The sequence below is a fragment of the Adiantum capillus-veneris genome, chromosome 4, assembly GCF_014529385.1.
Source record: "Adiantum capillus-veneris isolate H3 chromosome 4, ASM1452938v2, whole genome shotgun sequence".
NCBI classification, from domain to species: Eukaryota; Viridiplantae; Streptophyta; class Polypodiopsida; order Polypodiales; family Pteridaceae; genus Adiantum; species Adiantum capillus-veneris.
This window is the reverse complement of record NC_140934.1, coordinates 168,333,348-168,348,614: the sequence shown is the minus strand read 5'-3', so window position 1 is coordinate 168,348,614 and position 15,267 is coordinate 168,333,348. Positions and strand designations below refer to the sequence as shown.

General features: G+C 47.2%; 1 protein-coding gene across 2 annotated transcripts in view; it reads left to right on the top strand.

Moving 5' to 3' along the window:
• The first annotated feature begins 6,007 nt into the window (after nt 1–6,007).
• The window catches only part of LOC147460328 (kinase family with ARM repeat domain-containing protein), a 60,042-nt gene continuing 50,782 nt past the window's right edge, over nt 6,008–15,267 (top strand). Inside the window, exons 1-2 of one of the 2 annotated variants that reach the window (XM_086511406.1) lie at nt 6,008–6,248; nt 6,331–6,420. In XM_086511406.1, coding sequence (XP_086367532.1) covers nt 6,201–6,248; nt 6,331–6,420 — 138 coding nt within the window. In that variant the 5' untranslated portion in view covers nt 6,008–6,200. Of the gene's footprint in view, nt 6,249–6,330; nt 6,421–15,267 lie in introns of those variants that run through there. The other variant, XM_086511407.1, reaches the window with a different exon arrangement.

Genomic DNA, 15,267 nt, shown 5'->3' with positions numbered 1-15,267 from the left:
AGGCCTGGGCTTGGGCAAATGATCCCGATTCAAAATTTTAGTGTAGCCCCCCAGTCACTCACGCTTAAATATTTTCGATTTTTTAAAATAATTGTTTAAAAAAAAAAAAAGTTTTTTTTAAAGTTTTTTTTATAGTTTTTTTAATAGGCGATGACCGCGCGCGGTTTAGGTAACCCTTTCTTGGCCACACACACTGTCACCTACCTAACCTCCCAGTCAACAGCTCACAGACAGCTCACTACCTTATCTACTTACTAACAGTGCTGCTAACCACTGACTAATCTGTTAACTGCTTACTGACAGTGAGCTAACTGTCCACCTACTTCCTCTCTCACTACCTTACTGTGCAAAGACTGTGTGCAGCCAAACCTTGACAAAAAACTGTGTCCAGATTGTGTGCAAACAGAAATTGCTAACTGCCTTCCTACTTATTCATTCACTGCAAACAAGCTAACGACTACTAATTGTGCAAAGACTGTGTGCAAACAGAAAACACAACATTATGCAGAAATCATAGAACTTGCAGACAACATAGAAATTAACAACTTACAAAAAAACAACTCATTCCTCTTCCTCTTCCTCTTCTTTCCTACTACAAACAACTCATAGGAGAAGCACAAAGTGCCTCTTGGGCTTAGTGCAAGGCGATTCCCCGGCAGCAGCGCCAAATATGTGCGCTCCTTGCCACACTGTCGAAGCAAGGGACTTGCCGATACACCGTGTGCGAGCCACAAATGGCTCCAAGCTCACAACAAGACTAATCTAGCAAGCTCAAGGGAGCAAAGGGTGTGTCACTCACCGCTCTACGCTCGCCTTCGTGGTGGATTCCTCGCCGCGATGAAGAAGAAGCTGTAGTCGTGCCGCGCTCAACCGCTTCGCCGCCGTCGTGCCTTCGTAATGCTCGATCGCACACACACTCTCCCTCTCTCTCTCTCTCTCACACATACACACACACACACACACACACACACACACACACACACACACACACACACACACACACACACACAAGGAGGTGAAGAAGAAGAAGATGGAGATGGAGATGGAGCAAGAGCACTCTTCTATTGCACAAATGAGAGAATGAGTGAATTTTATGTTTAGTTGGCTTTTATATGAGCTCACCCCATTCACACTTGGGCGCCCATGCTTAGCCAACTAATCCCTTGAATGTCCCGGTTAGAGTGCGCCTCTCATCGGCGATCACTCTTACCCTTTTCCTATTGGTCCGACAAGCCCGGTACCTGACTCTACCAAATACATAATACACGTCCGTCGTAGGTGATGGGGTGTCCGTGAGCCGTGAGGGTTAATAGCGCTCAACTTCTAGCACCTCCGCAAGACTCCTACCATCCGGTGGTAGAACTTCGGGGGGTGATTGCTTTGCAGGGTCTTCCATGAAAGCAGGGGGCAGGATATTGACTTGGACACTCTTGGGGAGTATAGGCTCCCCCTGAGATACCAAAGGCGAATCTACCTCTTCCTCGCCTTTGTTAACTTCACTAGCCACAGGTTCAGAGCGAGTAGCTCTACTAAAGGTTTCTATAAAGCGACTAAACACACTAGATCCAAGCTGTGGGGCCCAGAGAGGTACGTTTTTGTTTACTTTCTCGGGGTTTGGTGTAGGATGCCCTTCCATAATATCGTACTCATATAAAGAGTCACTAGCCGCTATGTTTGGATCTTGGGTTGTACTACCTTGGGTCCCCGCCAAGGGCCCGAAACCTAAGTTAGGTGGTATTGAGAACCCACGTAAGTAGAAGTGCTCATTAGTTGCTCGGCTTTTTTAAAGCGTTTGCACCCCGTTTTCACTCGTTTTTTTGATATTTTTTAATGTCTTTTTACGATCGGTTTTTGGATTAGATCATGTGATAGCTTGAAACAAGCGTATTGCTCAGGGGGTCGTGGTGTGCTTTACAACACAACATTCGGTTACCTGAAGCTTCAATGGTCCTCAAAAGGGTCGATTTTTACTTAGGCGTGAGGTTAAAATAAGTAAGTACAAAGGGTGAATGAGGCCTGAGTCTGTGCTTGGGCTTGGGGAATGTTCTCGATCTTGGTCCTTCCTTTTAAGTCAATAATTTTTATTTAGGCGGATAAGGTCGCCATAAACCCGCAGTTGCGCCGCGCGCGGGCGCACACACACCTAACCTACCTACTTGCAACTAACAAAGCTACTGTTACACACTGTTTAACACAATACTACAACAACTAATTAACTAACAGATCTACTTACTGCACCTTACAGATCTAACATTATAGAGTCTAATACTTTAAATCTAACACCTTATCAATAGAAAACAGTACATTGCAACAAAAAAACTAACACCTTATTAACAGAAAACAGTACACTGCAACAAAAACAAAGTTAAGAAATCCTTCTCAACAGCCACACACCTTCTTTCTCTACCTTTCCTACATCTCATATTGCACCACAAAGCAGCATAGAGTGCTATTCGAGCTTAGTGCATGGCATTTTCCCGGCAACAACGACGCCAAAAATGTGCGTGTCTGTCGCACGTGTCAAAGCAAGGGACTTGCCGTACACTGTGTGTGAGCCACAAATGGCTGCAAGCACACAACCAGATTAATCTAGCAAGCTCAAGAGAGCAAGGGTGTGTCATTCACCGCCCTACGCTCGCCTTCGTGGAGGATTCCTCGCCACGAAGAAGAGGGAGCTACCGCCATGCCGCGCTCAACCGTGTCGTCGCAATGCTCGATCACACACACTCTCTCTCTCTCTCTCACGCATCCACACACACACACACACACACACACACACACACAAACAAGGAGACGAAGAAGAAGATGGAGATGGAGCAAGAGCACTCTTCAATTGCACAAATGAGAGAATGAGTGGTTTTTAGGTTTAGGTGACTTTTATATGAGCTTGCCCATTCACACTTGGGCGCCCATGGTTAGCCAACTAACCCTTGAATGTTCCAATTAGAGTGCGCCTCTCATCGGCGATCACTCTTACCCTTTTCCTATTGGACCGACAAGCCTGGCCCATGACTACTAGAAGTGGACGCCGGTGGTTAACAACTACCTAAAACCACAAGTGGATTTTTGCACATATTGGCTTTACGTAGTTCTTGGACTGTGGGTCAAAGGTCTTGCACCATTGGACTTGGCAAGTGTGGTTGCTCTACTTGCCCACTGGACTAGTTGAAATCATGGGTGGATTTTGGTACATATTGGCTTTATGTAGTTCTTGGACTTGGTATTGAAGGTCTTGTAGCACTAGACTTGGTAAGTGTGGTTACTCTATTTTTCATCGTGCATGTAGCTCTTGAATTTGTTGTTGCAACTTTTGCAAATTGGATGCTACACCTTCCAATATAGATTCCATGTCTCAACAAGATTAAGAAGTGAAGTCTTGCCAAACTGTTATGAGCGCATCTTGGCTAGAAGAGAGCGAAAGGAGGTGCTCACATTGTGCAAGAGCTTGAAACTTGATTGCAACACTTAATCTTGATTATAAGACTTAATACTTGATTAAGAGAGCTTGATCACAAAACTCGCATTACAAAGCTTGACTTACATGACAAACTTGATAGCAAGACAAGAACTAGAAGACGGTTTACCTTGAACTCGTGTTGAGAGGATTGAGGGGCTTGTAGCCCAAGACCTCTATCTATACTAGACTTAAGGAGATTAGGAATCTTCTACGTTTTTTCTCAAGCTTAAGGAGGCTAAGAATCTTCTAGGTTCTTCCTCAAGCTAAAGGAGGTTAAGAACCTTTTAACCTTCTAAAACTTTATAGGACCTTCTAGAACCTTCTAGTACTCTTCTTGATACTTCTATAACCTTCTTCAATCTTCTAGAATCTTCCATAACTTTTTTCTAGAACCTTCTAGGATTTTCTAGAATCTTTTTAGTGCTTTTTTGTAGGAAACCGAAGAAGACTGATTCGCAAGCATCCGTGACAAGGGGGGACAAACGTTGATTTATAAAACTTGAACTATTTGTAACCTACCTAAAACATATGTAAGCCATTAAATCAAAAGTAGATAACACTTGATAGGGGAAATTGTTAGATAATCAACTATATCTATCACTTAGGAGCAATTCTTAAACCATGCATTAAATATGTGGCTAAGAATACATGAACACAGTGGTGGTTGGACACCATGATTGTTTATATTATAAAGTTTGGTTTGATTGAAACTCTCTCCTTTTTTGCTTTTGGCTTGTACACAGCTTTCCTTCTCTACTTCCCTTTCTCATGTTGTACTTCATCATCTTCTTCAAGTAGAACGGGGTTATCTAGCAAGGAACAATTTTTGAAATGCAAACCATGTACGTGAATGTTCTCGATTTTTAATTGCGTTCCACCATTGCAACACTACTTACGAGACGATTGGATGTACATTTCAATTCATCAAGGCCAACATATATTTGTCATGAAGCATTTAAATGGGTGACCCATACCAAAAATTTGCTCGCGCCATCAAAATCTTTAGTACTAAAAGCTTTACTCCTTGATTTGTTTGTTTTCAAAGTTGGTGTGGTTTCAATGCGTGATGTATGCAGTAATTATCTTCAAGTTTGAGATGTCATATGTGCTTATATGCGAGGCTTTGTTATAGGTTGATAAGTTGTTTTGTGATCATGGGTTCTTTAGGCAAGCGCGCCACGAGTGCCTATAATAATTGAGAAGATATGCGAGTGAACATGATAATACAAATTTGAGAAATACTTAGTTGTGGAATAACAATATGATGTTTGACCAACTCATGAATCATTCTACAAGTGAGGGTGAAATTGACAATGTGTGTGTGTAGAAGAGCTCGAGGTGAGAAATAGTCAGCTTTCTTTTTTCCGGTTGGTCCCAAGCACAAGCTATATTCTTAACAATTCAACTATTTTGAAATCGGTTTTTTTTTTTTTAATTTGAAAAAAAAACCTGTTTTGGCAAACTGCTGTGGCTTTAATTTATTTTGGTTCTTGAAAAAAGCTATATTTTTTAAAGGTAAAATTCTTCTAAAATGATCACAAAAGTTCACAATCCTTCAATCTCCAAGAGCTTTTGGCTTGATTTTTTTTTGAGAGTTTTTCGTTGGAAAAGTGGATCCAAGTAAATTAGGGCTTACAATAAATCCTTGGTTTTATAAAGAATAGTTTGAACTTTATGAATTTTAATAGAACAACGTGCTACAAGAGAAAGCAATGAGAGAAGGAGAAGTTGTGCTCGTGGGAGGCTCTTTTGTCGTTTTCAACCACTACCATAGAAGGAAAAAATACTATAGAACCTTGGGTGATCAGCTTTGGAAGCACTCTTGTTAGTTTTCATACAATCAACCTTAGCCCCTTTCTGTGTGCAAGAGATTGCTCCCATGTGGTTGCTTTGAACTTGAATTCTCCCCGTCTTCTTCTTCCTCAATTAATTTGCTTGGGAAATTATTGAGTTCATCTTCCTTAATTAATTTTGAGATACTCTTTGCCCAAAGTCTTCAATGCTTAAACTCTTTTCACAATTTCTCTACTACTCATAGGTTGCTATATTGCAAGCCAAAGATCACATCGTTTGGACATATGTGTCTGGCATGTTGTCTAGATGTCTAACTGGAGATAGTGCACAAAGGGGTAAGGCCCCTACACACCGCTTTTTGCTCGCTCCCACATGCCACGTATAGCCAAAGCACGTCACACATCTCGGTCTTCCTCTCATGCATGGCCAAAGCACATGCTTTTGTGATCTTTTGCTATAGAAATGATCTTGTTGAAGCATCAAAATTTGCAATCCATTGTCTACATTTGCTTGATGAATTTCCCATTTTAAATGAATTGGGGTGTTCTACGTATTCTACAACGTAGTTTGAAGAATATTGCCACTTGGACCAAAGATATTAAAGTGACGAGGATCGACGGTCCCACTTTGGTCCATTGGACCTCACTAATTGGTCCATTAGTGAGGTCCAATGGACCTCACTAATTGGGCTTGAGGAGAGTGGACACAATTTGGTCCAGTTTTGTATGTCACTTACCGATTGATGTTTTGAAAAAATTGGGGAAAGGGGGGGACCTTCGGAAATGAACGTTGTTGCTTGCCTCCCGCCTCCGCGCCAGCAGTGCAACTCGTTCTGTCTTCTGTGCGAAAACCTCAAGGCAGGCTGTCCTACTTTATCTGCACATTCTCTTCCCAGAGCAGAGTAGACCATCTCCAGCAAGCTCACCTTCAACACCCGTGGATCTATACAATGAATCAGTACCATATCTATGAAGCAATTGGGCGGGGCAAGCATTCTGTAAGTGAAGCTGCTCTTTTCTCTGGGAAGCTAGGGTTTTTCTCTCACAGATTTTTACTCGTTTGATTTTCAACCTGCTCAGACTGTCTACAAGGGCCGTAGAAAGAAGACAATTGAATACTTTGCAATCAAGAGCGTGGACAAGACCCAGAAGAACCGAGTCCTGCAAGAAGTGAGCTCGCTTTGCTTTCAATCCTTATCATGCACAATTACTCTTTTTAACAGATGCCTTTCTCGTTTGATTTGTCCTTCTGTCATCTGTTGCAAATTTTATTGCCAGAACGTGTATCTATCAATACAGTCTCAAGCGGTCTGTTGCTCACCCATAATTTGTTGGCCCTCACTTGCAATGGTGGCAAGCGGAATAATGGGCATTTGAAATGGCATTTGTGGAACATTCTACAAGAGTTCTTTTACTGCTCAAGAGGCTTTTTAAGGTCTTACAGGGTAACTTATGATAAGAAAATTCAATCCTTTTGGTGTAAAGCTACTGTTGGGAGAACTGCTGGTAGTTCTATTAAACAGTGATGATTTTTTGCTGGTTTTAGAGACTACCTCAATGTGCATTTGTCTCATTCACGGGTCAGTTGAAGCTGCGATTTGCAATCAGTTCAGAGAGTTAGTGAGACAGAGACCAGATGAGGATTGAGAGGATGATTCAGAGCAGCTGGACAGACAGACCCAGCATGAGGATCAACCGTCGGAGGCAACTCAGGCTCAGCTTGAGGTGCCCCAGGATAGGCCAGTTCAGCAACGTGTTGATTCTTGGAGTTTTAGTTGCAGGTGCCTCTTACAATAGGCTCTATGTGGGGAGAGCAGTATGGTGATTCTCCTCAGTTAGCTGAGGAGTTTGATTACAGAGCAGGTTTTGCAATGTCCCCTTATCCATGTTTGCCTGCTCATTCTTTGCTTGTGGTCCATGGCAATTTCTAGAGACATCCTGGAGGGGTGGGCGACTAGGTGTCAATATGTTGTTCTTGAAGATGTCTATAGGACGCCATGTCTTTTTTGGTCTAGAGAGTGTGCCTATGATTAGATTCAGATTGCTGATGTTACATGATATCTCTTGGACAAGGGAGATTGTCTATGATACTTTATAGGAGCACTCGACGGTGGAGGCCAGCTATTACATGGATCTTAAATAGTTTGCAGATTTGTATGAGAGTCAACTTAATGATGCTTTGGGAAGTGTGTTTTTGTCAGAGATGCTCATCTTGGTACCTTCCCTTGGCTTTTGTAGTGGAACACTAGTGGTTTTCTTCCTCCCTCTCTTAAGTTTGGTTGAGCTAAGATTACGAGACTTCGCTGCTCACTGCTGCTGCCGCCCCACCCACCCACCCCCCCCCCCCCCCCCCCCCCCCCCCCCCCCCCCCCCGCCCCTCGCGCGCCCTGCAACCCGCACATGCTGCGCGCACTCCTCTAGCGCGCCCCCTGCCCCACTGCTACCCAGCCAGTCTCACTGCCCACTACCCAACCCCGCCTGTCACCCTGCCCACTGCCCGCCCGCCCTTCGCCTCTGCCCTATTTGCCTGCCGCCCCGCCATTTTCCTCAGCCCCGCCTCCCAATCCCTCCAATCCTGCCAGCCACGCCTCGCATCCTTGCATCCCCGGCTTCCTCTCGTCAACGACTCTTCGCTTTTTCTTCACAGCAGCAGACACAGATGGAGGCTCAAGCTCCGCCACAGAGGGACTCCTCCGAAGTCCCCTCGCCCGACCCCACTGAGCCCACCATTCGACTTGCTCTTTCACCGATAGAGCAAGCGAGCCTAGCCGCAGAGGTAGAGCGCTTCCAGGCGACTTCTGTCATCTGCAAGATTCTCGGCACCAGACCTAATAGAGGAGAGCTGCGTGACCTTCTCCAGGCCCGCTTTCTCGTAGAGGTGGGCAAGATCTTGGACGTTCAGATCCTCGGATGAGGCTACTATCAGATCGAGTTTGAGACCTCTGAGATGGCGTCCAAGGTCATCGCCATGAGCCCCTTGACCATCCGAGCAGCTCAAGCCCACTTTCGACAGTGGAGACATGGTTTTGACCCTGCTTTAGATGTTTTGGTAGAGGAGACAGACATTCCAATCTCCGTTTGCTTTCCTGGTTTGCGGAGGGAGTACCTACCACTTTTGTCCAGGATAGGCTCAGCGATTGGGACTGTCCTAGAGACACCTCGCACAGTAGCCTCAGTAGCTGCCAAGGCGGTTGGCATTGCCTCAGTTCGTGTTCTGGTTAGGGACACACTCTCCCGAAGGTCATCCTCCTTCCTCGTGTGAGTGGGGGTTGGTTTAGACAGAGCGTGGAGTACTCGGGCCTCCCGAACCAATGCTTCATTCGTCGACAGATGGGCCATTTTGCGAAGGTCTGTCCACGGAGGAGGCCCCGACCTACACCATAGACTCAGCCCCAGCCTGCAAGGGCTAGCCAGCAGCCACAGGCAGAGACAGAGCACATAGACAGAGCCACCCTCCGAGCCTGAGGCTCCAGTGGAGGAGGGATGATAGCAAGTTCGTGGTCGACGATGGCAGGGGCCACATCGATAGCCTGACACTCAGGGTGGTCCTCAAGCGCCTGCCCAGCAGCAGTGGGTTCCCACAGGGAACTGATTCAGTCCTCTTGAGCAGGACGAGGTCCCTGCTCCAGCCCCATCTCAGCTTCACCCTCGATAGTCTCCCCTCCCCTCGAGTTCTCCCTCTCTCATCAGTCCCCCCTCCCCCCCCCTCGCCTTCTACTCCCGCTGCCTCTCCTCCTCGCCCCTCTACCTTTGTCGGTCCCCCTCGTCCCTCTTCACCCCCTAATTCCCCCTCCCCCACCCCCACCCCCCCTTGCTCCTACATCCCCCCCTCCGACTCCAGTTCCACAGTCGCCCCAGGGGGCAGGGCCATCCCCGGCTGCTAGGAGATCTCTTGGCAACGCCTTTGCCACGAGTCGCTTGGCAAGAGAGGGACAACCTTTCTTGGGACCCCCCTTACAAGTACAGACGTCTCCCTTTACAGCAGTGGGTTCCCACAGGGAACCGATTCAGTCCTCTTGAGCAAGACGAGGTCCCTGCTCCAGCCCCACCTCAGCTTCACCCTCGACAGTCCCCCCTCCCCCCGAGTTCTCCCCCCCTCATCAGTCCCCCCCCCCGCCTTTTGCTCCCGTTGCCTCTCCTCCTCGCCCCTCTACCTTTGCCGATCCCCCTCGCCCCTCTTCACCCCCCAATTCCCCCTCCCCCACCTCCCCCTGCTCCTACATCCCCCCCTCCGGCTCCAGTTCCACAGTCGCCCCAAGGGGCAGTTTTTGGGAGGCTTCTGTCCTAGCTCTGCTCCATGGTGAGGGTCTAGCGATTCTTCTTCTCGATTTTGAGAAGGCCTACGACAAAGTTGACTGGGACTTTCTGGAGGGCACTCTACGCAGGATGGGCTTCTCAGATGCTTGGATCAGAGGGGTGTCAGCTTTGTATAGACGGGCACACAGTCAAGTACTTTTGTCAGGAGGTAGGGGTGATCGTTTCATGCTCACACGTTCGGTCAGACAGGGCTGCCCTCATTCCTCTTTCTGTTCTATGCTGAGGCAATGAGCAGGTTTTTGGTGTCGTAGTAGGTTGGTCTATGGGGCTTAGCACTCCCTACTTGGGGAGATGAGCTACTGGATGCTGAGTTTGCTGACGACTCAGCCTTGTACTTGGATGGCCAAGAGACCAACCTTCACAGCTGTGAGCAGGCTCTTGAGACCTTCTGTTGTGCATCTTGCGCACTGATCAACTGGAGAAAGACAGTGGCTTTCTCGGATGGTAGTGCTCCTGTACCCGATTGGATGCCAGGTGAGGGTTTCAGGTGGATTCCCCCAGGGATTGCAGTTCGGTACTTTGGTTGTTAGGTTGGTTTGGACTTGTCTCCCGAGCAGTAGATTGCTCCCCTCCTCCTGTCTATCAGGAGGAAGTTGTTACACTGGAGCTCCGCACGGCTTTCTTTGGCTGGCAGAGTTGTAGTGGCCAACCAGGTGTTGTTGGCTACTATGTGGTACATCACTTCTTGTTGGATCTTCTCGAGTTCTCGTATGAGCCAGGTAGAGAGGCTGATCAGGAACTTCCTTTGGTCAGGGCGTGACACTCAGACAGTCCGGGCCAAAGTGGCATGGCAGGTCATCACTCTTCCTTGTTCACAGGGAGGGCTTGGGATCATCGACCCAGCACAGCAGAGCAGAGCCCTTCTTGGGAAGTTCATCGTCCGAGAACTTCGAGGTGAGGAGCCCTGGAAGGAGTTCTTCCAAGGCAGGAGGCCCCTCGCAACCTTCGACGAGATGGATCTTCACAGAGATGCGCAGAGTTGGTTTGAGTAGGAGACTGGAGGACCGCTTCGCTGTGGGTTTGCTTCGATCTTGCAGCCTACTTGCACGGAGGAGCACCTGCGACAGCCCTTTGTTTAGAATGCCATGGTTAGCACTCAGAGAGGCCACTTGGTTGGTAGTCGGCCCCATGTTTCCTGTGGTCCATGGCAGCGGGTCTAGCACGCTCTTTAGGTGACTTGGTTACAGTTTTCATGCTTGTCAGAGGAGCTGCAGGGCTTTCAGCTTTAGGGCATAAGAGGGATGTAGAGCATGTGCCAGGACATCTCAGAGGCAGTTCTAGCTGAGTGGCTCACACCTCTCGAGTCAGTAGCGCCCAGATGGATGGGAGCCTTCAACTGGAGGTTCTTATCTCAGTTCGGGCTTGCTCAGAGACTGTTCCCTCCTTGTTTTTCGAGTTACAGGGTGAGGGACGCTTACAGCGAGTTGCAGTAGAGGCCCCGCAGGTGGCAGAGTGCTCTTTTCAGAGGATCCGAGTGGTGGGCATCCGTGGAGGACTTGTGTCATTGATCCTGACCCAGTTGCTCTTGAGACTTGACATTGGAGACTATGGACTTGGGAGTGCTGTCCATTGGCACGAGTACAATGGGATCCTGGAGAGTGGCTTTGGAAGGATCCTTTCTCTTCTGCAAACCACCCAGGTGTCCCTTTCTTTTAGTACACTGTTCGACTGGGACGTCACATACTGGCAGCACAGAGAGAGGCTCGCCTTGCTGCTGTAGCACCTCATTGGCAGGAGGAGGGTCTCACAGCTGAGTTCTTGGGAGCTTTTTGGGAGAGGTTGTGGGACTCCAGACAGCCAAGGCGAGTCACTTTTTTCAGTGGCTGGTCGCACACAGAGCTACAACAGTTGGGAGCTGGCTGGTGCATAGTGGTCTCTCAGTTGCATGCGCAGCTTGTGACCATCTTGTGGAGAGTCAACGTCACTATCTTTGGGACTGTCCCTTGGCACAACAAGTGTGGCTTCGTGTTCTTCGGCTGATGCCTGCTCTTTCCACGACTCGGCAGTACACTTGGGGGGTAGTTGCTTGGTCCACTCTCACGGGCCTGGCACTTCAGTTTGAGCTATCTTCCACCAGCAGGATGATAGTGATGTAGGGGGGGCGACCTACACTCTAGCCTGCCACAGAGCTTACTCCACAGGAGTGGTACAGTGACTCGTGAGAGAGAGGAGTGATGGGAGCTCATCAGTGGCCTCACACTCTGGCTCATCTGGCGGGCCCTTTCCTTCCGCATCTTTGAGGCTCGCCCTGTACCACCAGCAGAGACTATTTGCGATCTTTGGTTAGAGCTGATCCACACCCTCAGAGGACAGCTTGAGAGACTTCAGGGTAGCTCCGACCGCATGAGGGAGCACAGAGAGGCCTTCCTTCGACTTTGGCATCCTGGGCCTTTTTTCACCATGGTCCAGGGTGTACTCAGATGGCACTATCGTCCACCTGTGTGGCTTTTCCCTCCCCCCATTTCTTGATTTAGCCTCATTGTACATATGCTGTTTTTTCATTGTGAGAGTCTCCCCATCATGGTTGTTGTAGCCCTCTCTCGAAGAGGTGGTTGTAGCCCTATGGGCAGTTTCTTTAACTAATAGAAGGATCTTTTTCTTGGGGAAAAAAAACAAAGTTTGGTTGAGTTGGAGATTTGCATCTTATTTTGGAGTACCAGATCTAGAGATGCTGAAATGGATGCGAATGATTTTGGAGGCACAACAGAGGGGTTTTTTAGTCCCATGGCTTCTATGAGTTGCTATAGGAGGGTTCTTATAGTAGATACTTTATATCATTTTGGCTCATTTTGGCATTTAGCACTGGTCTATACAGTTTTGCTACACTGCTAGAGGTGGAGAGAGCCGAGAGCCTTTGGCAGATTTGTGTAGGCTTCTCGCAGCCAGCTAAAGCTTCTTTACCACTTTCATGGTCGAGTGATCTTATCCTTTGTTGCACCTTGCATCCTGTGGTAGTATAGGTGTTCTTCCCCATGTTCGTATTGTATCCAAGCATCTACTGCAAGATCTCATTAGCATCTCAACATCTAGATTCATTGTATCAGCATTCGTGCAATCTAAAGCAAATACCTCTCTAGCGATAGAAAAGGGGGCCCTTGGAGGGGGGTTTGAGACCCCATATGGTGTTAGTTTTCTTTCTTTCTCTATCACTTACAAAACCTTCACTCATTATCTCTCTCGTCTCCCTCTAGTCTATTGCATCTCTCTCATGAAGAAAAAGAACCTTGAGACTTGAGTACGCACAGAGCACTCATCCTGAGTTATCACCTTAAACCACTTTCGTTGCACATTACATTGGTATCAAAGCTCTCTAAGAGTGTTCGGTATCATCATTCAAGAAAACGAACCTAAAAAACCACAGTTTTTTTTGCTTGTTTGAGATTGCACGTAAACCAAGACCATTTGGGCGTGTCTATCTCTCTAATGTGTGCTTCTAAATAGTGGCAGGTAACCCAAAAAAGAAGGGCTTGTCCAACCTCTCCTTGTTCTTCTTTTCCGCTCATTGAGTGCGGATCTTGCACATTGTGGTAGGCGTATCGACGTGAGGTAGGGAAAAGCAACCTTTGTGTGAGCGCAAGGTCGCAAAGGGGTGCACCCGCAGGAAGGAGTTAAGCTTGGGTAAGAGTACATGCCTTCTTAAGCCATATTGCAAGCAGTATCGAGGAATTAGGATCCAATACCCCAAGAACCCCGAATATCCAAGCACCCCAAGTGCCCCAGTACTCAGTGCATGGTCATTACTCGAAGCAGAATGGATACTGTGTGAAGGTGATGAGTTCGAAGGTGGCAAAGAAGTCCCTACACTAGAGGGTTGTTTCCGGCTCCTATATCCCCATCCTTGCCACGGATTGCACCAAATTCAATGGAGGCTTTGATGAATTTAATGGTGGAGATGATGCTATAGTAGGAGGCTTAGTGGGCCAAAATTGAAACGGGAAGTATGGCTCTAGAAAGGGAATGCGAAGCTCATCGTATAGTTGCCGAAGAAAGGATGGTAGCTACGGAGCTAGAGCGTGAACAAGAATGCATGCTCACCGTATAGCTGTTGAAGAAAAGAGGGTAGTTGTGGAGCTAGAGCAAGAACGGGAACACGAAGCTTTATGTAGAGACATCACATAGACCAGGTAGAGGTGGCAACTCCAACAATCCAATCATTGAGAGTACGGTCTCTCATGTTTTGGTAGTCAGGGAGGTTGATCGCCCCCTCTTCCCCACACCAGCGTTTGTGTGTCTCTCTCTCTCTCTCTCTCTCTACACATATGTCTCATGGTTTACGGTGTGCCATTGGTCAGATACGCACATCCTCACATCAGTTGGAGATTGAAACTGGTAGATTCAGAGGGATACCAACAGACAACAGGATATGCCACAGAGACAAAGCTACATTGCATATGTCATTGCACAATGTAGTATGAGATTCGGGGCCGTTTCCACTGCTTATTCAGAGAGGGTTTCGGTCCTTTCTCTAGGGTCATGAGTTATGAGGATCAGAGATGTCTTGGGCTATATCTACTTGAGTTACACAGATATAGAGACACTTTACTGGGAAGAGCTAGAGAGAGATAGTCCTAGAGATGGATTATAGATTTCTTTTCACTAGATATGGGACAGCTAGAGGAGCAGCCATCACTGTAGAGCTCAGCCCACTCATTCGACCACTATCGACACTCTCATCGACCGAGCATTGGAGCTACGGAGATCCAAATGGCCACGATTGAGGAGAGGGGCTACACAGCATCGACGGAGACTACAGCAGAGGATTCAAGACATACTCTCTCGACATCGAGAGTGAAAATGAGGATGGATTCTAGTAGTAGTAGTATTTTTGTTATAGTCTTTTTGTACCTAGAGGACAATCGCCTTTCTCTATACTAGATGATGATATATGGGAGTTTTCTAGGGATGGTGCTATCATCCTCCTAGGGGACTTCAATGCCCGAACGGGCAACTCTTAGACGGTCTTCTACGATACTTTAGATGAGATGCTTAGAGAGCTGGATGTGGGTGACTTGGGGCTTGACAGATGCTCACATGACAGAGAGCAGACGGAGTATGTGAGATACCTCATGGAGATGACGACCACACATGGGTTAGCCATACTTAATGGCTTACATCGATTTCTTGGAGCAGCCGGTTTCACATGCTTTCCACACAGACACGGGGGCAGTACAATGGACTATAATATGGCACAGCCGAGCTTTATTGTCACGTGACACATCCAATCCTATGTGTCTGTGGACAAGCTACAGCCAGTCAGTCTAGATTTAGAAGTGATCTGGCACTTTTGTGAGTCTATTCGTAGACTGTGCATGCCCAGTCACTTAGTGTAGATGCATATCCTCTGGTTGCACACAACATGATCATAAGCATTCTTATCAGAATCCATCAGAATCCTTCAGGGGAATTTTCCAGTGCATTTGGCCTATTTTCCCTATTTTTGACATTTTTCACTTATTATTTTAAGTGATTTTTGTTGAAAAGTAGGTAGGGCAATTTTGCTAAGAAAATATATAAGCAAACCAAAGTTAGCACTAAATGGCAGAAGAGGCAGCAGGAGCCCAAGCTCAAGAGGCAACTTCTCAACAAGACCTTGGTGTACTTTCCCTCCAAGCAGAGATCCCCCCCCATGCTAGCGTTTTCTTCATCAGACCCTTGCCCTAGCGTTTTCTATTGCCAGCAGAACCATCAGATACACAGCGT